Below are 22,192 nucleotides of genomic sequence, written 5' to 3'. Positions count from 1 at the left end.
CAAGGAGAACTGAGCACAACTTTCTGCTTGGCCAAATGGTCTCAATTTAAAGGGATTACGGTGGAGGGGAGGGAGGATGGGTGCGGGTATGTGTGTGTGTGTGCGTTGCCGTTTTCTAACCCTGGGGGGAAGCAGAAACTGCCATAGTAGGGTTGAAATTTCAGCTGAATCCTTCACCCTCATGCCTCACTCTCCCGAAATAGCAGCAGTGATGGTTTACCACATCCCGTGCAGCAGTGGGCATCTGACCGTGCAGCCTCCCACGGCTCAGCCTTGACTCCCTGGACTTCCCCAGCCCAGCCCGCCCCACCTGCCACCTGTTCCTCAGGGGGTCATCCGTCTGGGCCTGGGAGTGCTCGGGTTGTTTGGGCTCTGCTGCCGCGGGTCCGTTCCTCGCCTGGATCTGGCTTCCGGCTTCCAGCTCCCTTCCCCTGGGGTTGAGCGTGCACCGCTGAACCAGCTAACCGCAGGGCAGAGCAGCACTGGCTTCGAAAACCTCCCTCTTTTCTTCAACAACGGGCTTTTCTTCCCACTCCAGGGGCTCTTCCTGGATTGGCCTCTCGCTGCAGATTGCTACCAGCTGCCAAGGCCGGCTTTTCTAATTATACCTGCACCCTGCCAAAGGCTCTCCACGGTCAGGTGACATTTTCCATACGAGCATTTCCCAGCTCCGAGGAGCCCCTCAGCCTCTTGTGACAGTGGCAAAGGGCTCTGCCCGGGGTCTCTTGGGCCTTTCCACTCACAGCCCGGTAAGTGGAGGCTGCATGCACAGCTGGCTAGGGTGTCAGCGTCTGCTGCTCAATGCACATCTTAGCTACCAGTCTCCAGCCCCTCCCAAGCATCGGAGAGCTGGGGATGTTCCCGTCCACATAGCAGCTTTGCTACACTCCCCATCTGGGATCATCAGCAGGGTTTGAACCTGGGACTTTCCACCAGGAAGCACAGCATCTACTACCACCTGAGCCATCGGGGTAACTCCATTAAAATGTAGCAGTAGTAGGCTTTTGTCCTCCAAGTGGCTCCCTGTGAGCGAGGACGTGGCCCGTACTTTACAAACACGGTACGCCAACACATGGACTTTTTCAATTATCCTGCTTTTCGACTTGAATAATTTGGTGCAGGGGGAAGGTGCCTGATTCTCGGGAGTCTGATGTCCCCAAGCCCTGGGCAGCCACAGGCCGAGCTTTCGCCGCGCGCTGCCCCCTGCCAGCGTTCACCCTGTGTGGGTGAGAGAGGAGTGCAGCCTCCATTCACCCCTTAGCGCCTGTGCTCCCCAGTCAGTACCAGCTGGGCTGTAGTTTATCTGTGATATGAAACTGGGCGGAGACCCCAACAGCTCATTGCACCCAACAGTCACCAGTTGGGAACAATGGATAGGCGTGAGTGCCCTTAGCCTGATGTGAAAGGCCTTTCAGTCTGATCCCAATCCCTGAGCCCCTCAGCCCCTCACTATTTGCATTCAAACAAATGATGTGGTGAACGCTTCCTCCTGCCATGGACCCACCGGACCTGCGTCCACACTCAGATCACCCAGGCCATTGCAGGGAGCTGCACTTGTTACCTGGCCTCCTGTGCCCTCCTGGCAGCCCAGCGTGGGACAGACCTTCTCCTGTGCGTCACCACGTGAGTATGTGGGTGACATCTGAGCTAATGGGGGATTGGACATTGTTTCCTCTCTATTACCCCCACTTCCTCATTAGCTCCTGTATTGTCACGCTCGTTACACCAGGCCTGTGGGGGCTTTGTCTGCGCGTTAGCCAAGCACATGTCCTGCTTAGTACCTACTGCCCCCCCAACACACCCCATTCCCAGGACCCCCCAGCACATCCCTTCCCCCACCTCCTGTAGGAATCTTGCCCTCCCCGGCATACCAGATACTGCATGGTGGCTCCGTAGACGGGGGGCGAGCAAAGGGCAATAGCTAAGAGGAGAGGTTCACCAGGACCCAGGCTGGCAGGGAGGTAGAAGCCGTGGGCTGGCAGGGATGTGCCCAGGGCGATACAGCTGGCCTCTGTCGGGGGGAACTCAGCACCCACAGCTCCCTCCATTCCCCCCCTGTGTATGTCTCTCCCCTACCCTTCTGTTTCAGGGACTCCCTGCAACCCCTCCTACCTCTCTGGTGCCAGGGGTTGTGTGTGTGCCCCCATTCCCCCTCCTCCCATAGCAGGGCCCCCGATTGTCCCCCCCACACACGCACCAACGGCTTCCCCCATCCCTCGTGCCAGGGTCCCCCATTGTCACCCCGCGCTGGGGCAGTTTCCCGGTTCCCATGCCCTGTTCTCTCCTTCAAGGTGTCAGCGCTGGGCGGAAGAGCAGGGGGGTTTGTTCCGAGGGCAGGAGCTAGATGTGACGGTGCTAGACATATGCGGGGGGGGGGGCTCCCCTGTGTTCCCCATTTGCCCTCTTGCGGGTTTCCGACCCTCCCCCCGGATTCCCCTGCTGTATGTCCAGAACATGCCCCGAAACTTTGGATCCGCTGGGGCGCGGCGTTTCCCCGCCAGAGACGAAACCCCTCGGGGTGGGGGGCGAGGCCGCCCCAGGCCGGGCTGATCAGCTGTGACGTGGCCAACCCCGGGGGAAGCCGGGGAGGGGGGCGCTGGAGGGCGGTGGGCGAGGGCCGGAGCGGGAGGCGATCCCGAAGCACCCGGAGCCCGGCAGGGGCGCAGGCAGCCCCCGGACCCGCGCTCAGGGTAGGGGAAGCCCCTTGCCCCGGGGCTTGCGCTGGCGGGCGGGGGGCTGCAGCCGGGAAGTTTGGGCCAAGGGCGGGCGGGCAGGAGCGGCTGGGCTCGGGGCTGGGGACGCGGAGCCGGCGCGCTCCGAGCAGCCCCCGGCCCCGCCGGCTGGCGAGGGGGCCCGGGCTGTGCGCGCCGCGCGGGGCCGCTTCCCCCGAAGGGCCGGGCCGCCAATCCCGGCTCCGCGCACGCCGTGATCGCCGCCCAGGTAGGAGCCCGGCCGCCCCCGGCGCCGCTGGGCGGCAGAAGTTGGCAGGCTCCGGGGCTTAGCAGCCAGCCCGCCCCAGCCGGAGCCGAGGCAGCCGCGGCCCCAAGCGCCCCTCGCCGTGGGGTGCGGAGGAGCCAGGAGCGGAGGCTCGTGGAAACACCCCCCGCCCCCGCCGGGGGGAAGCGGGGAGAGCCCGGATCCGGATCCCCGGGCGTGAGTTCTCCGGGGCGAGCGGGTCGCGGCTGCCGGGCGCTGGCGGGGCGGCTACGAACAATGGGGCAAGTTCCCCCGCTGGAAGCGAGCAGCCCCCTGCCCCCAGTCCCGCGGACCCGGACGGGCGGGGGCCGCCTGGGCGTGCTTGGGACAGTGCCTTGCCTCGGTGTGGGGGCCTGGGAAAGCGGGGGGGGGCTGGGGCCATCCTCTGGGGCACAAGGGGAAGGCTCTGGGAGGACAGTGGGGGCTAGTGGGGGGGGGGGCTGGGAGCCAGAACTCCTGGGTTCTATCCCCGGCTCTGGGAGGAGAGTGGGGGCTAGTGGGTCGGGGGGGGGGGGCTGCGAGCCAGGATTTCTGGGTTCTATCCCTGGCTCTGGGAGGAGAGTGGGGGCTAGTGGGTTAGAGCTGGGGGTTGGGGGCTCAGGGCTCCTGAGCGCTATTCCTGGCTCAGAGAGGGATAATTGTGTTTTGTGGTTAGATCAGAGGGAGCTGGAAGCCAGGACTCCTGGGTTCTTGCCCTGGCTCTGGGAGGGGAGTGGGGGCTAGTCAGTTAGAGCAGCGAGGGAGGGGGGATGGAAGTCAGGATTCCTGGCTTCTATTCCCACAGACTTGTTGTGTGACTTGAGTGAGTGGCTTATCCTCAGTTTCCCCAGCTGTATCAGGAGCGGAGTGACACAAACACACCTTGAGAAGGGAAGTGCTGCGGGGAGGGAGGCCTTGCCTTTGTCCCAGTAGGCGTCTAATGGAGAGAGGAGGGGACACGGTTCTCTTCTCCCCATCTTTCCTCTGTCATATACACACGCACCCAACCCCCATGGCCAGACCCCGGCATGGGGCCACAGCCAGCCCCCTGGGGAGGTGGTGGGAGACAGAAATGCTGCCTGGCTCCTGTGTGAGAGCGAGGGGCCTGGAACTGGAGAGGCTGGGGGACGGTGGGGGCTGTCCGCAGAGCCTGGATTAGGCGTGTTTCACCGCACACGGTCTGTGGCTCGATTCTGCTGTGAAACCTCAGAGACGTTTGCTCGTGGCTGGTTTGTGCTTTGTGACCTGCTCTGACTTCGTGTCCTTCATGCCGAGCAGGGGAGAGAGGAACAGGGGAGAGAGGAACGGGGATGGGTGGAATGAAGAACCAGCTAGTGGAGGAAGGGGCTCGGGAGGGGTAAGAAAATCTCCCTGTGGGCTGCGTGCAGGGTGGAAGCAGGAATAGGGGCCTTTCTGCCCAGACCTGGGGCTGAAACCAGCCCATGTGGAACCCAGTAGTAACCATGTGCCTTTTCTCTAGGCCAAATCCTTCTCCCACAAGGCTCTGTCCTTGCTCCCTGCCCCCGCCCCCACGACACGACATGCTGCTTGTAAAGGGCTGGAGAAAAATGGCACCAGCCTAGACTGAGCCAAACCAGCTCCTAGCGCGGGATAGTATCTGAGCTGTAGGAAATTCTACGCCAGGCTGCCGCATGTGGGGCAAACATTGACATAAGCCGGGGCAAGGCCCATGACTTACCCCAGGCCTGGGTTTGGCCTGCTAGGAAACAAGTGAAAGTGAAGGGATCTTTCTGTCCCGTGGTGTAAAGGGTTAAGTGCGGCTCCTATTCCTCCCTAATAGGAAAGGCTCCGTAGCTGAAGCCTGGGGAAGGGACGGATCAGTCCGTTTCCCCAGTACTTCCCCGTGTGTCCTGATGGCAAACCAGTTGGAGCACAAGCCTGGGAACCAGGATCTGCCGAGCACTCTGGTCCTGGATTTGCCACTGTCTCTCTTTGGGGCCTTGGATTGATCCAGCCCCTGCAGGCTTCGCTTTTCTCCTCTGGGAGAGGATAAAGCAACGTCCCTTCCTCCGTACGATAACGCACGTCTCCAGGGAAAGCTGGCGTTGCGGCCTCTCGAGTCTGTACAGACGAGAATGAATCCATCATTCCCGGCCACCTCTGGGGAGGAGCCAGAGCAGCCGTTGAACAATGCAGTGCAGCCCTTCGGGCCGTTTAGGACACGAAGCCATGTCCCGTTGGTTGGGGGGGGGATTTAGGAAGGATGCAATTCCCTAGACTGGGATTTGGCCAGGACATCCAGGCTGTGTGATCTTCAGTGATCACAAGCGATCTCACCCAAACAACTGCACTTCAGCGCTCCTCGTACCCGGGTTCTCCACTGTCTCTCCCCCTAGGGCACGGTGCATCTCCTAGCCGAACACTGGCCTGGGCCAGCCCTACTTAGCTTTGGAGAGGTGACAGAGTTGCCAAGTCACATCCAGGAGAGGCGAGGTGCAAACCCAGGGAGCCTTAACTCGGTGGTGCAAACCAGCCACCGTAGCGTTCCAGCTGGCTGTAACTTCCAGTGGGACGGGAGGGGCAGGGCGGCAAAGTAGCCAATTGTATTAAAGTCACGGCTCTTGATTCTGAAGAGTACTGCCGTGACATTGCAGGGACAGGGTGGGGTGGAGCGGGGAATGTGAGGTGGGGGAGGCGGGGATCGAGGTGGGGGAGTGAGTGAATCCCGGGGCTACAGAGTCTGCCAAAAACCGAGCGAGTGGCAGAGAAGAGCGAACTGTTTGGGCAGGAAGGGCTGAGGCAGTTTGAAGCGAAGGTGCAGTCGGGTGGTCCTTGGCCTGGGCCTGCAGGACACGCTAGAGCTACGTGCCGGTGAGGGAGGCCGGGGCTCAGTGCCTGGAAGAGCCAGGTGCTGCTGGCAGGTAGAGGGAGACGATCCCCCGAGAGCCTGGGAAACTTGCAGCAGCCCGGGGCAGGCGTCGGCAGCAGCGAGCTGCGAGCTGGTGAGATTCCAGCCCAGCTCCCAGGCCCACACCCCTGCGGGGTCCCGATCTCTAGGGCCGAGGAATTGTTTTCTCAGGTTACCAACCTCGTTTCTCCATCTGTCCAATTTTTACAGGCTCCTTGGGAACCCCGCCCGGTGCCTTCGTGACAGCCCAGGATGGCCACGCCCTGGTTGCTGCTGATGTCTGTCTGGCTCCCGCTGAGCCTTCTCTCCGCATGCCAAGCTGAGGAGGCCCGTCCGTCTGGGTGCGGCACGGACCTGCCCTCGCTGTACTATAACCTCTGCGACCTGTCGGCGGCTTGGGGCATCGTGCTGGAGGCGGTGGCCAGCTTTGGGGCAGTGACCAGCTTCGTGCTCACCATCATCCTGGTGGCCAGCCTGCCCTTTGTGCAGGACCCCAGGAAGAAGAGCCTGGTGGGGACTCAGGCGTTCTTCCTCCTGGGCACGTTTGGCCTCTTCTGCCTGACCTTCGACTTCATCGTCAAGCAGGACTTCTCCACCTGCGCCTCGCGGCGCTTCCTTTTCGGGGTCCTCTTCGGGATCTGCTTCTCCTGTCTGGTGGCCCATGCCCTCACCCTCAACTTCCTGGCCAGGAGGAACCATGGGCTGCAGGGCTGGGTGACCTTCGGCGTGGCCCTGCTGCTGGCCCTGGTGGAGGTGATCATCAACGCCGAGTGGTTGCTCATCACCCTGGTGAGGAGCAGTGGCCTCTCCCAGGACCGCTGCGCCGTGGCCAACGAGGACTTTGTCATGGCGCTCATCTTCGTCATGTTCCTCCTGCTGGCCGCCTTCGCCACCGCCTGGCCCGCCCTCTGCGGCCGCTACAAGCACTGGAGGAAGCACATTGTCTTCATCCTCCTCACCACCTTCCTGTCTATGACCATCTGGGTGGTCTGGATCATCATGTACCTCTACGGGAACCGGCAGAGGGGGGGCCAGGCCTGGGACGACCCCACGCTGGCCATCGCTCTGGTGGCCAACGCCTGCGTCTTCGTCTTCTTCTACATCATCCCTGAGGTCTCCCACGTGACGCGGCTGGGTCCAGAGCAGGCCTACGAGGACAACATGTACCCGACCAGGGGCGTGGGCTACGAGACCATCTTGAAGGAGCAGAAGTCCCAGAGCATGTTTGTGGAGAACAAGGCCTTCTCAATGGATGAACCATCCTCAGGTAGGCAGGAGAGCCCCTGGCCAAGGGGGCCACAGGCACAGTGGGCAGAGAGGCAGCTGTGGCTCTGGGTGATCGTACGTCTCTCTGCAGATGGGGCTTGCGCTGGGGTGCTGGTACCCCTGTCGCGGCAAATTCCAGCTGACTTGGGGGTCCATCCTTCATGTGCACACGTGCTCATGCACACAGACGTGCATTCCTTGAGCTGCCCGACAGCACCGTCCTATGGGAGCCCAGCCTCTGAGTCTTTCGGAGGGTCTGGGGACCTCCCTGTGAGCTGTTCCCTGAGCCCAACCCCGCATGGTGCTGAGCTGCCTCCCCCGAGCGTGACTTCCGTGGGAGCTGGCTGCATAGCGCCTCTCGGGGGAGCTCGGTGCTGGGCAAAATTGAGCCCTTTGGGACTCAGGGGGGCTTCCATCTAGGGACTCCCCGCCACCTCCATTCAGGCAAATATTTGGGACGGGGCAAGGGAGGTGGTGTTAGGGCTGATGATGATGACAGAGCGTGCTGTGAGCCGTGGCTTCGGCAGGGACCTGGAGGCCACCAGCCCCGTGCACGGGGAGGTTTACGTATGGCATTATAGCCACCCGTCTGATGCCACCCCAACAGAGGGTGGCAGGGCCAGTGCCGGGTGGGGAGGGCTGAGATCACACTTGTTTGTTTATGTCCTCTAATAAAAACCCACTGTGTGAATCCGCAGCTCCAGGCTGTGCCCGTGGCAGCTGCCTGTCTCTCCCTGCCCCCCTCCGGCCGCCTCACCCCTATTGCCTCGTACACTCAGGTAGTGTCTTGGTGTGTTAGGCGGTGAGCTCTCTGGGGCAGGGCCCTGTGTGCGTGCAGCGCCCAGCACCGCGGAGCCCTGATGCTGACGGGGGGGCCCCCGGTTGCTCCAATACAAACTCCCCTTTGTGGAGCACAGAGCGCGGCTCCTGGGAGGGAGTTGTCCGCCAGGCAGCCTGCCCTGGTGGGAAGGTTTGTTGTGTCACAGTCCATCCAGCAGGACCTGGACAGAGACCACCTGTGCGCTTGGATCTGGTGAGGGAACGGCCAGATACCTGCTCACGACCAACCTGGACCGGTCTGAAAGAATGGCTTCAACTGTTGTCGTTCCGGAAACCACACACAGGCTGCGTTTGCTGGCCTGGGACACTTGATGCTGGGGGAGCCCGCCCCTTTTCTCCCTTGTGCCTGTTGCCAAGAGCCCGGCGTTCTTCACGGGCTTTTCCTCCCCGACGAGACTGTGTAGCTGCCATTTCTTCCGGCCTCCCCCTGCTAAGCCCAGCAGCGTCCAGGAGACCCTGCAATAACAAACCTGGGCAGTGACCCAGCTCCACCGAGAAGCCAGGCGAGAAAGGGCTCGCAAGCCACCCTACAGTAACAGGCTTGTGTTTCCCACGCACGCACAGCCCTCCCAACCCGCCAGAGCTCCCAAGTGACCCTACGATAACAAACCATTGCTTGCGCGTAAATAACATGGACTGGCGCTGATTGGCTAAGACTGCGTGTGACTTAATTGCTGCTGGGACTGAGGCCAAACAAACCTTGCCTCCAGCCCCCAGCTGCTCGCCTGCGGTGGGAGGACCTCTTGTGAGTTAGCTCGTTAAAACCCTGCTTGTCGGTGCTGTGCCATAAACAGATCCTTGCTTCACTGCCGCCTTCTGACCCGTAGGGCTGGTCTGCGCCCGCAAGTTGTACCCCGTTAATGACACCAGTCTAGGGAGAGCGGTACAGTCCTCCTAGTGGGGACACAGGTGCTGGTACCCGTATAGCTTATTCCTGTACACGCTGGGGAATAAGAGAGGACCATGGGAGTAGACGGGGGTCCCTGAGTCCAGTTCCTGCTATCGCAGACAGTCCCATCGTATAACCCTAAAATATCCTGGTATAAGGCCCCTTGAGCCCCGTGTAACTGCGGCCCCACTGGGGGTTGTACTGGTGTAACCGTAACCCCCTAACTGACATGGTTCTACCAGCACGTGGAGCGGCCAGAAGCCAGCTGGTGCACTGGGCTGGGGTGGTCTAGGTTTGCCTGCCATGGGGGGCTGGACCTGGTGATTTCTCCAGGGCCCTTCCAGCCCCAGGTTTGTGTGATTCTATGACTCACCGGTCTGTGTGACGCCTCCCGAGCTCTGCCACCTGCCCGCGCTGGAAGGCTGCCAGCTTGTTAAGGCAGCGTGAAAACCAGCACATCCCGTCTCCACCTTCGTCAAGCCCCTTGTCGTGCGTCCGATCCAAAGGTTACTGACCTCGGGGCCCGATTCCCATTGATTTCAGTGGGCTTGTGTCCGATCGCAGCCGTCTACGCCGGTGTCCAGCCGGGAGGTCCCCGCCCTCCGGAGAGAAGTCTCTCTACGCCCTTCAGCACGCAGTGTGTGGCAGTGGATTAACGCACGGGCCCGTGGGTCCTGTGCCTGGGAGCCCCGGCCAATTTGGGAGCCCCAGGAGTGCCAGAACCTTGTAGAAAGGGGGAGTGCGGCACTGGTGCCGGAACTGTGACCCCATCCCCTGCTCCGCCTCTTCCCTGGGCCCACCCCCCGGCCAGGCCAGAAGCTGGAGCTGGGCGGTGGTAAAAGCTGCCATGGGGAGCCCTGGACGCACCACCTGCCTTGGATGGGAGGGCCGGGTGGCCTAAGAACAGCCCCCGACCCGTGTCCCTGCCCCCTGGGAAGAAGCTGGATCAGATCCCCTGCCGCCACTGCTCCGCACCTGCCCGAGGCGACCATGCCCATGTTAAAGGGGTGGTCCTGGGCCCCCTGGTCCAGCACCTCTGCCCGCAGCGTGTGGGGGGCCCAAATGCTCTTTGTGCCCAGAGCCCCAGTAAATCTTAATCCACCTCTGAACGCGGCCTGGTGTTTTTTCTCTTTTCAGCCAAGAAACCGGTGTCGCCTTATAGCGGGTACAACGGTCAGCTGGTGACGAGCGTGTTCCAGCCCACGGAGATGGCTCTGATGCACAAAGGGCCCGTAAGTCAGACCGCGAGTGTGCGTGGTCTCCCCACGTCAGCCAGCTGGCGGTCGCTTGTCTGGGTATCCCCTGGGGGCAGGACAGGAGAATGTCCCAGCCCAGGCCCCGCTCTCCAGCCAAGACACAAGGCTGTGGCCAAGCGAGGCAGCACAATCTCGAGGCAGGGCGCCAGGGCGTGTAGGTTCCATCCCCGGCTCTGCTGCTAGCCTGCTGAGCCTCCTTGGGCAAGTCACTTCTCCCTCTGGGCCTTGGTTTCCCCTCCCGCCATCTGCCTGTCTGGCCTGTCCAGCCTGTGATGCCATCCGGGCAGGGATCGTCTCCCACCCAGTGTCTGTGCAGCCGCCTGGCACGGTGGGCCCTGGTCTCGGTTATGCTATGGTCATAAAATGGTCCTGGGGCCATTGGCCCCAGCCTGGAGCCCCCTCCCCGCAGCATGAACTCTTCATTTTTGGCCCCACCCCAGAGCCCGCACCCCCTCTCGCATCCCAACCCCCAATTTCATGAGCATTCATGGCCTGTCATACAATTTCCATACCCAGATGTGGCCCTCGGGCCAGAAAGTTTGCCCACCCCTGCTTTATACGTGTCACTGTGGCCACAGGCGGGTTGCTTCATGAGACAGATAAACCCAGTCCCCCTCCCCACCGGGACTGTGCCAGGCGGGATGTGGGTGGGCGCAGCAGTGGGCATCAGCCTGCGAAGGGAGTGAGCTGAGCAAGGGGCTGGTCCCCAGCACCCTGCCGTGAGCTGCTCCAGATTCCGGTCGCAATAGGGTGCAGCCGGGTGCAGCCTGACGCGGTTGGGCTGGGGGCAGGTTGCACCAGGGGCTCTCTACCTGGGCATCCCTGGCCCCATTGCAGATGGGGGAGGTGGGTGGACAGGCCCTGCACTTTCTACCTAGACTGTGAGAGCTGATTTGAATGGTCCCTGTTGGTGCCTGGAGAGCCCCTCCCTGCAGGGATGGGGCTGGGCGCTAGGGTGGGGCTGGGTGGCAAGCCCAGGAGACTTGGGGAAGCTGGGGGGTAGCTGAGCCGCTCTGAAGTGCCAGCCAGGTCTCTTCTCAGCCCTGTCCTCACTTGTTCTGTTTCCAGTCCGAAGGCACCTACGACATCTTTCTCCCCCGGGCCACCGCCAACAGCCAGGTGATCAGCAGTGCCAACTCCACCCTGCGCGCAGAGGATGCCTACGCGGCACAGAGCTGGCACGCAGCAGCCCAGAAGGATGGCAAGGGCGTCCAGGTCTGTGATAACGTGCAGCTGGGCCACTGCAGCAGCATGGTCGAGTGGTTACAGCAGGGGTCTCCCTATGGGACTGTTGTGCTCTGTGCCTCAGTTTCCCCACCTGTTAAATAGGGATTAGACAGACACCCCCCCCTCCTTTGTGAAGGTGTTTGGAGACCTCCTGGTGGAAGTGCCTCCTGCGTGTAAATCCAAGGGATTGTATTGCTACTAGGACCCATCGTCCTTGCGTCCTGTTGTTAACTCCAGCCTTCCCAGCTGGCCTGGGAATCTGCAGGGATCGGAAATCGATCATGCTTCATTAGAAGGGTCTAGGACCTCAGTGGCAGGTCTGGGAATAAAAACCCTCCTTCCACAGCTGGGGATGAGATTTCCCAGTTTCCTTGCACGGAGGGTCAGGACTGGTGCAAATAGAGTGCACTATTCCCCACCCCCGCCTCGGAATCGCCGCGTTTTTACCGCTGCCTTTCTGATGGGATCTGACCTGTCCTGGACAAAAACAACGAAAGTCCGGTGGCACCATAAAGACTAACCGATCTATTTGGGATAAATCTTTAAGGTGCCACCGGACTCCTTGTTGTTTTTGTGGATACAAACTAACACGGCTACCCTCTGATACTTTGTCCCGGACAGGAATTGGCTCATTTCTAGACTGTCAGAACAATCAGTTTGTTTATTTGAACCAAGGCCCAGACTCGGGCGTGTGACAAAGTGAGAGGCCATTGGACAAACCCCTGCTGACTCCAACTCGGCCATGTCCAGGGGAATTCCACGTCTAAGATACGGCTGTGCCTCTTGGCTGCACCCTGATCTCCGTCTCTCTGCTGTAGGCTCCCTCTCCATACAGCAAGAGCAAATGGTAGAGATGCACGCCCTGGCTCCTGCAGCTCTAGAAATCACCGGCGATCCCCTTCCTCCAAAGAGGGAGCCTGTCTCCTTCCCCACCCATGGACAGTCAAGCCAAGGCCAACAATGGGAACTGATCCTGGAGCCTCCAGCCAGGCCGGGTCTAAGCCCAGAAGAGGAGAGAAAATCCAGCTCCTTCCCCACCCAGCCGTCCCCCGAGGGAACCCAGAGACTCTGCTAAACACTGGCTTGGCCCTCACCCCTGCTATGCTATTGATTCTCCTGCTGGGGAGGCTGGACTACACAGGCTGCCTATGGGCTGGGGTGCTCCAGGGGCTGCTGAGGTTGGGTCCAAATGTGGGAACGGCCCTTCCTGTAAATCCACCGGGGTCCCCCTTGGCAGTGGTCACCCTCCTGGCAGCGCCTCGTCCCCGTGGGAATCACCTCTCAGCTGCATGGGCCACGTTAGCTTTGCTGCAGCGCCCACTCTACCCGCTGGCTCCGTCGATTCACTCCCTGTCCCCTCCTGAAGCCCCAGGACAATCTGCCACTCGGTGTCCGGATACAGGAGAACCACCCACAAGTCGCCGCGGCCGGAGGGCGGCTGCAAGCTTCGAAGGCAGTAGCTTCACGTGGGAGACGGGCGAGCACCTCTGTCTGATGGAGCCTCCGCTTGCAGAGAGCCGAGCTGAGCAGGTCTCGGCTGGGACCTGCCTTGGACAGAGCCACACAGATCTCCCCGGCTGTTGCCCTTGGTGTGGGGCCCTCCAGGGGCTGCGTGGCGTTCCCTGCTCTGGAGCCACGCCCATTCAGCCCGGCATGGAAGAAGCTGGGTCCCAGGGCTGGCGTCCTCCACAGGCCCTGCCCTGGGGTCCATCCTTCCTGTTGCAAAGCCCATGTGGTATCTTCCCCACCACGTCTTGGTGCAGGTTCTGGCTGGGTCCCCGCCTGGCTCTGAGAGGCGTTCTCTCGGGAAGCCCCCCAGCTGACATGGGAGACCACGTGGTGCTTTCTCCTGGGCATCTCTGTCCTGGGTTTGGAGAGTGAGGTGCATAGAGGTGTTTGCTCACGGACCTGCTGTATGGGAACTGTCAGTAAAGGCTGACCCCTCTGCAGCAACTGCTGTCTGTTCCCCTGCCCCAGCCGGGGCTCGGAGTGGGGGGTCTCCCCAGCCAGGTGCAGAGTGGGGCCAGCGGCAGGACCCATGGAATGGCAGCAAGTGCCCCATGCACATGTGCGGTGACTCTGGGGACAGCTGCTGCAGCTGGGTGTGTGCTGTGTGGGGAGGTGGCGGCAGTCTCCCGTGGGGGTGGGGGAGCCCCCGAGTGGGCTGCCACCAGTGTGAATGTGCAGATGGAGCAGAACTGGGGTTGGGGTCCTGTCCCCCTCCCACCCTGTGAGCGCCCTGCGCCGCCAGCCAGCTGCTCTGAGACCTGCTGTGGCCTCCCAGGGCTTCCTCTTGACTTCAGCCATCCCGGGATCCCTTCCCTCCTCCACCATAGCGTGGAGCTGTGGGGCTGGGGTCAGAATGCAGGCTGGGGAGCCAGCAGCACCACAGGTCTCACCCCAGCCCTGACTCCTGCTGTGCCTCAGTTTCCCCCATCCGCCAAGTGGGGATGACGGCACAGATCCTCTTCCCATGCCGCTGGCTGCGGAGAGGGCAAGTGATCTCCTGGCGCAGAGTGAGATCAGAGGCAAGAAACAGGCCGTGGTGTGGGGGGAGGAGGAGACTGAGTGGGGAAAGACAGAGATCCAGCAGCTGCCCCTCCCCCCTCTGAACAACCCTCTGGCCTCTTCTCCGGCCTCTTCTCCAGCCTCTGAGAGCGACGCACTCAGGGCCTTCCTTCAGGGACTATGAGATCATTTGGTTTTTTAAACTATCCCACAAGCAAATATATTGGATGACGTGGGCGTGGCCAGTCCCTCGACCATCTTTGGGCTCTGACATGCAAAGGGCCAGATTCTGCTCTCATTCGCCCCGGCGTCCAGGGGGAGCAAGTCCACATTGGTGTCAGCAGGGGCGTTCCGGGATCACCCCAGTGCCGCCGAGAAGAGGGATCAGCCTCCCCCGGGGCTGGGTATGGAGCACTGGGCTCAGCTGCACCCAGAGCCACGGTGGGGTGCAGGGGCACAGGGGGGCGCTCATGCTGGAGCCAGCGAGCTGTTGACTCAGATGTTGTTCCCCCTCCCCCAGCGCAGAACTGTCCCTTTTTCTTTTCAGGTGACTTTTGGCTTTTTTTCGGTCATTGTGTGTGCAGAATAAAGCTGATTTTCCCTACCCGGCGCGGTCGTCGGTCCCTGTCCAGCTCAGAGGGGGGAGCTGCGGTTGGATAGACGGGGAACGGAGGGGCGGGGGCGCATTGCACATGTAGGTCATCTTGGGGGGGAGTGGGAGAGGGAATGGGGATGTCTTGCAGGCCAGTTGGGTGGAGGAGGGGGAAATTGGTTAGAGCCTGGGGGATTTGCTTCTCGCTCCCACCCAGTAAATAGGTGGCTGGAGCTCAGGGGGCCAGACTGAATCCGTCCTGCTGACACAAGTGCCTGGAGCAAGGGGCTGAGGGGAAATCACCCTTCCAGGGGCCGAGCCGCAGTCTCCGACAGCCCCTGCTTTGCCCTAATGGAATTAATCCAGTCAACGAAGTTTTCCCGGGGCCGGTTGTAAACCCCGCGGAGCTTCCTGCCTTCGCCGTCTTGTTCCCCCGCAGGAAGCACTGGCCCCACGGCCTGATTTGTTCCTTCCGTGGGTTGGAGTCGCGGTGCCGCCGAGCACGTCCCTTCCCAGCACAGCTCGGCCTCATTCCCACGAACGCGGGACCTGTCCTGCGCCTCTGCTCCCTGGGCCGCCCCGCAGAGCTGCAGCAGGAGGAATGTGGGTGAGTCAGGTGGCAGCGGTGGGATCCTGCCGTGGGTTATAAGGAAACGGGGTGTCTCAGCCCTTCCCAGGGAGCCTGGACAATGTGGGTTGGCTTTTTTTTTTTTTTTTTTTTTTTGGAGTCAGGGTCCTCTTCAGCCTTCCCCAATTTTCCTCTTTATTCCCAACCACCACTCTGCACTCCTCAGCCCTGCCCCCCGCCCCCCCGCACTCTGCCTTTCCTCCTTAATCCTGCCCTGCAGCCCCCTGGTATCCCTGCCCTGGGCTCCCCATCCCCACGGCTCTGCTGATGCCCCTCGCTCCTGACCTTCAGCTCCCCCCGCTGTGCCTCTCTGCAGAGCAGAGACAGTAGCCAAGTGCATGAACAGGGAAGCGGGGCTGAGACCTATCAAACTGATTCCCCTGGCGGTTCTCATGCACGTTCTGAACTGGAGCCCCAGAGTGCCAAGCAGGTGCAGCTGTTGGCTGCATGTTGTGTCCCTGGGGCGGGCGATTGGGCCAGCCAGCTGGGGGAGGGAGGGTAGTAAAGGACGTCCCAAGGTCAGGTGAGATTTCTCCTGCCCGGATTGTCTTTCCCCTTCTGCAGTGATTTTCCTGCCAGGCAGGAAGTGGGAACCTGAGCAAATAGCGGCTCCATGAATTATTTAGCACCTGGAGCTCCTCAGTCAGGGCTCGCGGGAGCCTGCGACCTCTTCCTCCTTGAGACGCGGGCACCCCGGGCGGGGGGCAGGTTGGCTGGCCTGGGTTCCCTCCCCGGGGCAAGTCCCTCGACGGCGTTGTGCTGGAGTCGGTGCTCGGGCTGGGCAGGTCAGTTGGGTGAAATGGCTCCACTGCATTGGCTCCATGTTTGAGACGTGCCCGTGGGCCCCTCCCTGTAATGCCAGAGCAAGGAACCATTAGCTGGGACCAGGAGGAGGAGCCCTGCGCTGGGCCTGGGGCCACACAAGGCGAGACCCAAGAGGGCTTTTCTGTCTCCAAGCCCCCTGCCGGGAGGGTGGCCAGGGGGCTCGTGGGCGGCCGTTCCACGTGTGGCGTTCACCAGGGCACTGCTGCAAACAGCACGCAGCCCTCGCAGGGCAGGAGCAGCGGCGAGAACCCTGGGCAGCTGCTCCCCCCCAGCTATCCTGGGCGCGATGCCAGCACCTCCCCTGCTGTCAATGGAGCACCCCCCCTTCTCGGCAGGCAGCAGGGCCGTGGGTCAGGAGCCGCTTCCACCTCCCACGCAGGCTGCGGGGCAGACCTGCCAGGCCTAGGGCAGGAAGAGCACAGAGGGCCCCAGGCATGGGTGAGGGAGGCGACATCAGCCTGGCGCATGCAAGGTCCGACCGTGGAGCCAATAGCTGCTGCACCAAGACGAGAGGAGCCCAGGCAGGAAACGGGCTCGTCGAGCCAGAGCGGGGCTCTGCTGGGCCTGGGGAGCAGAGGAGGGGGCTGCCTGGGGGCAGGCTGACAGCTGGGGTCCGGCTCACGGCCCAGCTCTGGGCCGAGGCTGTTTAGGCTGAGCGGGGGCGGGGACCTGCTGTCTCCGTGAGCCGCAGCGTGGTGGTAACGGGGTAGGTGCAGCCCGCAGGTGCCTGGCTGCTGGTGGCACAGACCCAGCCCCACTGAGTGAGCCCTGGCCCCTGATCTCGGTGCAGGCCCCTGTGAGAGCCTCCTCTGCCCAGGCCGCGGGTGTATCAGGATGGCCCGTGGTGGGCAGGGACCCCAGCCAACACAGGGCAGGGAAAGGTGGACTTTCCTGGAGGCTGAACGCAGCATGGGGCCCTCAGGCCGGAAAGGCCCCAGCGGCAACGTTTCCCAGGCGTACAGAGGGGACGGGGGAGCCTCGCTCAAGGATGCAGGCTGGGAGCTGCAATCAAATGCTGTGGAGCAGCAAGGCTGTGACTGGTGGCTCTTCAAGCCAGGGCATTAGCGGAGTTCAGTTCATCTCCCAGCCCCTGCCTGGAGGGGCATGGACCAGGCTGGGGCCCTGGGCACGGCACCTCATAGGCAGCTTCAGAGCAAGGGTTGCAGTCTGCTGTCTGTGGACTGGGCGTGCCAGCCCACGACTGCACATCCAAGCATGCGCGTGTGTGTGCACGCGTGTGGTGCCTTGCACAACGGACGTCCCCACACAGCTGTACACCCTGGCGCTGCAGGTACACACTACTGCACCCCCGCACATTCGTGCACAGCCTGCCACTTGCTCACACGCCTGCCCCCCCTACGCTCTGTCCTGCCCCCTTACCCTTGCACCTGCTGTCACACACACTTGTGCACACACTGCCTGGCACACTCACACAGCCTGCCAAGTGGGCACATGCCATTGCAAAGGCACTTGTCACCCACCCAAGGGCCCTCCCGCGCTCCCCCACGGCCCTGTCACTCTCCCGGTCCCGTGGTGGAAGGAGTGCTCCTGCGGGTGCGAGGGGTCGCGTGTGTGCTCTCTGCCCACTCACGGCTGCTGGCTTGATTCCCCCTGGGCTGCTCTCTGCTCAGAGACCATGTTCAGGTTAATGAGTAACCCTGGGGGCAGAGGCTGAGAAAAGAGCTGAAGTGGGGCTGGGCAGGTCCCTCCCAGCAGTGAGACCTGCCCGGAGAGGTCAGGGGGCAGCAGCCTCTGGTCTGTAAAGGAAGGGCATGAAGCCGGGCAGGGGGCTGCTTTCCTCTTAGCCATGATTTGAGCCTCTGACTTTCCCTTCCCTGCCTCCTGCAGGTTAGTTGCAGCTCAGGGTTTACCCTGGGTTTGCCCCCTCACCCCACAGCCATTGCTATAGCACCAGCCCCACTGGAAGGAGCACACAGGCCCTTCCAGCATCTCCCCTGGGCTCCGCCCGGCCGCCCCGGTTCCCTGTTGTGGGCGGCCCGTGGCGCGGATGGTTGTGCTCGGGGGGTGGGGTAGGTTGGAACTAACCCCATGATCCACCCCACAAGCCTAGCAGTGGGAGTTGGTGGGTTTCCTGTGGTTCCGAGCCACGGGGCACGGGGGCTGGGATTCACTCAGCATGTGCAGCCCCTCACCCAGCAAGGCCCTCTGGGTCAGACTCTGGGGCTGCCACACTGTAAAGGTTTGAGAGGGGCGGGGTGCAAGGGTCACAGATCCCAGGCTCGGGGCCCCCCTCCAGAGGGGACGTGCTCCAACACCGCCCAGCGTCGCTCAGCACCCCCCGCTGCCCGCCCCTGCTCTATCTCTGCTTAGCGCTCACCCCCACTCTCTTCTCGGGGCCGCACCAACGCTGGCTGCTTTGTTTTCTGTGCACTTGGAAATCTTTAACCAGCCGTGGCCCTGGCCAGGCAAACCAGACTCAACTCAGGCCCCACATAACCCCAGGGGCCCTGCTCTAACAACCGTGCAGGGGGCTGGGAGCCACGGCCCCACCGATTTCTGGATTCCCCTTTCCAAAAGCCCAGATCTGAGTCAGTAACGAGCTGACTGCACCCAACTAAACCCTCCAGGCCGGCAGGCAAACTAGGCTAGCGAACACGTGCCCCTGCATTGCCCGCCCCGGAGTGACCCACACATCCCACCTCACCCCCAGCCCCATGGGGGAAGGGCAGAAAAGGGAAGTGGGGAGGATTTGACTGTTATCAGTGGCTCTGGTAACATATTAACAGCCCAGAGCTGGGAAAGGTGGATTAGGTCGGTTGCCTGGTGCAGGCTGCTCTGGACTCGCCTGGACTAGTTTGCAAGGACACAGTGATTCCCCAGCCTCATGGATCCCCCAGCTGGGGAACCAAACCGTGCCCTGCCAGCCAGCTGCTGCTGCACCATGGCTCCGTTCCCCGCCGCTACCCAGCCTCCAGCTCCGGCTGTGCGAGGTGCGCGCCAGGCGAGAGTCACCAGGGCCCAGCCCGAAGGCTCATGAAGTGGGTGCCATGGGAGCGCCCCAGCCCTGCACCCCGGCCAGCTGGTGTTTACCAGGCACCTCGCCAGCAGCATGGGGGTATCTAAGCAACGAGTGTGTGTTTAAGCTCCTCGTGGCCACGGGCTGGCCTCATAAACAAACCACGCTGCTCTTTCCAGCAGCCCATCCAGGGAGCCCACAGGGTGGAGGGGACGGGAAACCCAGCTGCCTTCAGCACTCGCCTTTGATGCCACGGTCGGCATTCGTGGGATCGTTTATGTCCCTCCACCCTGAGCCACACAAAGCCAGAGTCCAGCCAAGATGCCCAGCGGGGGCTGAGCATGGGACTGGGAGCCAGGCACTGGGCAGGGGGGCCCTGGCTAATGTGTAGGACGGGCGTCGGGGAGCAGAGAGCCCGGCTCGCTGCAAGGAGCCTGCTGCGGTTACTTGAGTTGACTCTGGCTCCCAACCGCTGCTCCTGTTAGCCAGTCCCTTCTTGGCCTGGCCCGGCCGGGCCTGGGGGCTGCTCAGGACAGGGTGAGCAGGAGAAGGCGGAAGGGATGGACCCGAGCGTTGGGGCTAAATACAGCGAGGGTGGGGGGAACCGGCGCCCTCCAGACGGGTCTGACTAGCCCGGCTTTGTTCGACCTGCAGCGGCTGCTCAGAAAGGTCTTCATCTGCCTGGGGAGGGCTCGGGCTGACGTGGGCTGTGTCTACACTTGAACCACTCCGTGCGTAGGGCTAGGTTGGCGGCTCTGGCTCTCGGGGGTGGATTTTTCAGGGTAGATCAGCCTTCAGAGGCTGCCACCCTGGCTACTGCCAAGCCCGTTCTTTCCTGGACGTGGCGATCGGCGCTTTGTCCTGCCTGCCCTTGGGCTCCCGGGGCTGGCAGCAGACCGCCCGGGGCTGCCAGCAGGTGAGAGGTGTGAACAGTACGGCTCCTCTCCCGCCTGGCAGGCAGGGCTCGCTCTGTTCATTCAGCTGGTGTGGAAGGAGCAGCCGCGGGAGCTGTGCTCAGCTGATGCAGACCCTGGCCCTGCCCTCTCGCATGGCACAAACTGCTCCGGCCGCGAGAAGGGAAGAGAGTAAACAATGAGCCAGCTGGCTGAGGGGCTCGTAACGTGCCATCTAATCCGGCCACCCTGCCTGCACTGGGAGCCGTGGTCTCTGGGCATCTCAGACAGCACAGCTCAGGGGCTATCTGCATAGCACTGGGCAGGTCCGCTGCAGCCAGCGACAGCCCGGGGTCGGGGCCAGTGCGGCTTTGCTGGGGCACTGTTGCTTCAGACCCAATCCCCTGGACACGATGGGCAGAGTGAGGGGCACGGGGGAGTGACCCCAGGAATGATAGGCCAGGCCCGCTGCAAGGCGGCAGGGGGCTGCTGGCTCCAGCATGCTCTCTGCCAGTGCGAAAATGCCAACCAGAGATGGGGATGTTCCCTTCAGCTTCACAGCATGTGGCCCAGGCTCAAGATTAGTCCACAGACCGGGCCGCTTTCACTGCCCGCTGCTCTTCTGGAATCTAACTACGGTCCTGAAGCCAATGGTGGTTCTCAGTCCAGTTCCAAGGGCCCGTCCTAGGGAAACCTGGGCACTAGCTGGCACCCCGTTGCCACAGCAGAGAGGTCAGGGTCCAGTAAGGCCATTGCAGAGAGCAGCTGCAGAGACCAAAAGTCACCCCCATGGTGGAAGGCTGTGGCTCCAAGCAGACTTGGCTTTCGGTGTTATCAGTGCTTGGGAAAAATCACAGCTGTTAAATGTATGTTATTGCTTGAATGCAAAGGACAACGCAGCTACGTGGATTCCACTCACCCCTGCAGCTGGGCCCTGCGGCGCCGGGCACAGCCCGTTTTACCCTGTTTACCCATCCCGTATCTACTTGGGCGACAGATAACGCCAGTCGGCAGGCCTCTCTGCCCAGCACCTTCCACCAGCATTGAATTTCCGTTCGAAAGAAAACCCACGAATGGAGCGACGCAATGCTATCGTCAGAGCCGGCCAGGCCCAGGTAGGCAGGGGCTGGGAAGTGGATCAATACCAACAGGAAATCTTTTGTGCAAATACCATGAGCCAAGCCAAAGTGACACTCCGCTGGTCGGCTGAACAGCCCTGCCTTTGTCCAGGTGCAGCAGGTGAAGCAAATTGGCTTCCAATGACTCCCCTTGCCAAGAGGGACCCCTGCTGGGGAATCCACCACAACAGGGGAGGGGGCTAAGCCCCAGGCTCCCCTGGGCTGTTGCACACACTGCCTGGCTCTGGGGCAGTGCCCACGCTTTGGATTCTTTTCTTTGGTCCTTGGTTGCTGTTGGAGGAGAAAGTGGGTCAGCGGGCGAGTGAATTGGCTGGTCCCAAGGTGGCTGGCAGAGCGTGCCCCATGGGCACCTGGTATTGGGGTCCGCAGCTTTTCATTCCCATTGGGCGACCCCTGAGTGACCCCTGCTGGATGATCTCAGGGTGCCTCTCTGGAACACACCTGCACAGTGCCATGCAATCCCCCCCGAGCTCTTCTGCCAGAGCCCCCGAGCTGCCAGAGCATCAGCAGGAAACCTGGCATGAGCTGAGCGAGCCCCACGAGCAAGGCAGCCTGCCAAGGGGGCGCAGGCTGCTCTCAGGGGGGCCCCTTCCCAGCAGTCTCCCTGGCAGCCGGGGCTGGCTCTGCTTCTGCACGAAGTGCCTTTGGAGGAGCAGCAAGAGCCGCAGCGAGTTCCATCTCCCCTGGGGCTCCCTGTAATTGTTCCTGGTGAACTTCAGCTGCTGCTCTGAGCTGGGCATCGCCTCTTTGTTTGCACCTGGTACAAACACCTGCAGAGGCCGGGGCTGGGGGAGGGCCCTTCCACTTCACCCGGGGTTTGCAGAGGAAAGCAGACCAGACACCTGCTCAGCACAGAGCAAGCCATTGTCCATGGAGCTGCTGCCTGAGCCAGACAGGCCCTTCCTCGCCCACCGGCACGGCGGAGCCAGGGTGCTGCAGCCCCAGGGCCTGTACTCCCTTAAGGGGCCTTACTCGCTGCAGGCCTTCTGCAGGGCAGCTGTAAGGTTTGCAGATGCATCAACGTCCCTACGTAAGCATGGAAATGCACCAAGCACGGAACTGCCAGCAGGCCTGGGAGCTAGGCCAACGCACACAGGTAACAGCTGAGGGGAATGAGGGGCTTCCGTTGAGTGGTGCCTGCAGGGAGCCCAGGAGCCGGAGGGGGATTGCACTGTCGTTGGCTCCACCAAGCCTTCACTTCCAAGAGCACAAGCACCGGGCACTAAGCGAACTGTTCCAGTCAAGCCTCCAGCTGACACAGGCCCCGTGTCCGGACAGGGAGTGTCACACGGCAGCCAAATTCTAGAGCTGCATTAGACACAGGGAAA

At 62.0% G+C, this 22,192-nt stretch overlaps 1 protein-coding gene across 11 annotated transcripts; it reads left to right on the top strand.

Moving 5' to 3' along the window:
- The first annotated feature begins 339 nt into the window (after window positions 1-339).
- GPRC5C (G protein-coupled receptor class C group 5 member C) lies at window positions 340-14,419 on the top strand. 11 transcript variants are annotated; one of them, XM_043528418.1, is made up of 5 exons: window positions 340-1,623; window positions 6,035-7,091; window positions 9,957-10,051; window positions 11,144-11,290; window positions 12,121-14,419. In XM_043528418.1, the coding sequence occupies exons 2-5, from the start codon at window positions 6,077-6,079 to the stop codon at window positions 12,151-12,153; spliced, it is 1,290 nt and encodes a 429-aa protein (XP_043384353.1). In that variant the 5' UTR covers window positions 340-1,623; window positions 6,035-6,076; the 3' UTR covers window positions 12,154-14,419. The 11 variants fall into 11 exon arrangements, with proteins under 11 accessions (XP_043384353.1, XP_037770354.1, XP_043384357.1 ...); XM_037914426.2 differs by lacking the exon at window positions 340-1,623 and adding an exon at window positions 2,560-2,690; XM_043528422.1 differs by lacking the exon at window positions 340-1,623 and adding an exon at window positions 2,560-2,690 and having other exon boundaries at window positions 11,924-14,419.
- The last annotated feature ends 7,773 nt before the right edge of the window (window positions 14,420-22,192 follow it).

Source organism: Chelonia mydas, chromosome 14 (genome assembly GCF_015237465.2).
Source record: "Chelonia mydas isolate rCheMyd1 chromosome 14, rCheMyd1.pri.v2, whole genome shotgun sequence".
Lineage (NCBI taxonomy): Eukaryota > Metazoa > Chordata > Testudines > Cheloniidae > Chelonia > Chelonia mydas.
Note: the sequence above shows the minus strand (reverse complement) of the source record. Positions and strands in the feature narration are given on the sequence as shown.

Bases quoted from the DNA above. Each gene is read 5' to 3' on its own strand.
- GPRC5C (XM_043528418.1), top strand. From the start codon at position 6,077: ATGGCCACGCCCTGGTTGCTGCTGATGTCTGTCTGGCTCCCGCTGAGC. The intron at 10,052-11,143 runs GTAAGTCAGACC...TTCTGTTTCCAG, and splicing joins CTCTGATGCACAAAGGGCCC to TCCGAAGGCACCTACGACAT. The intron at 11,291-12,120 runs GTCTGTGATAAC...TCTCTGCTGTAG, and splicing joins AGGATGGCAAGGGCGTCCAG to GCTCCCTCTCCATACAGCAA.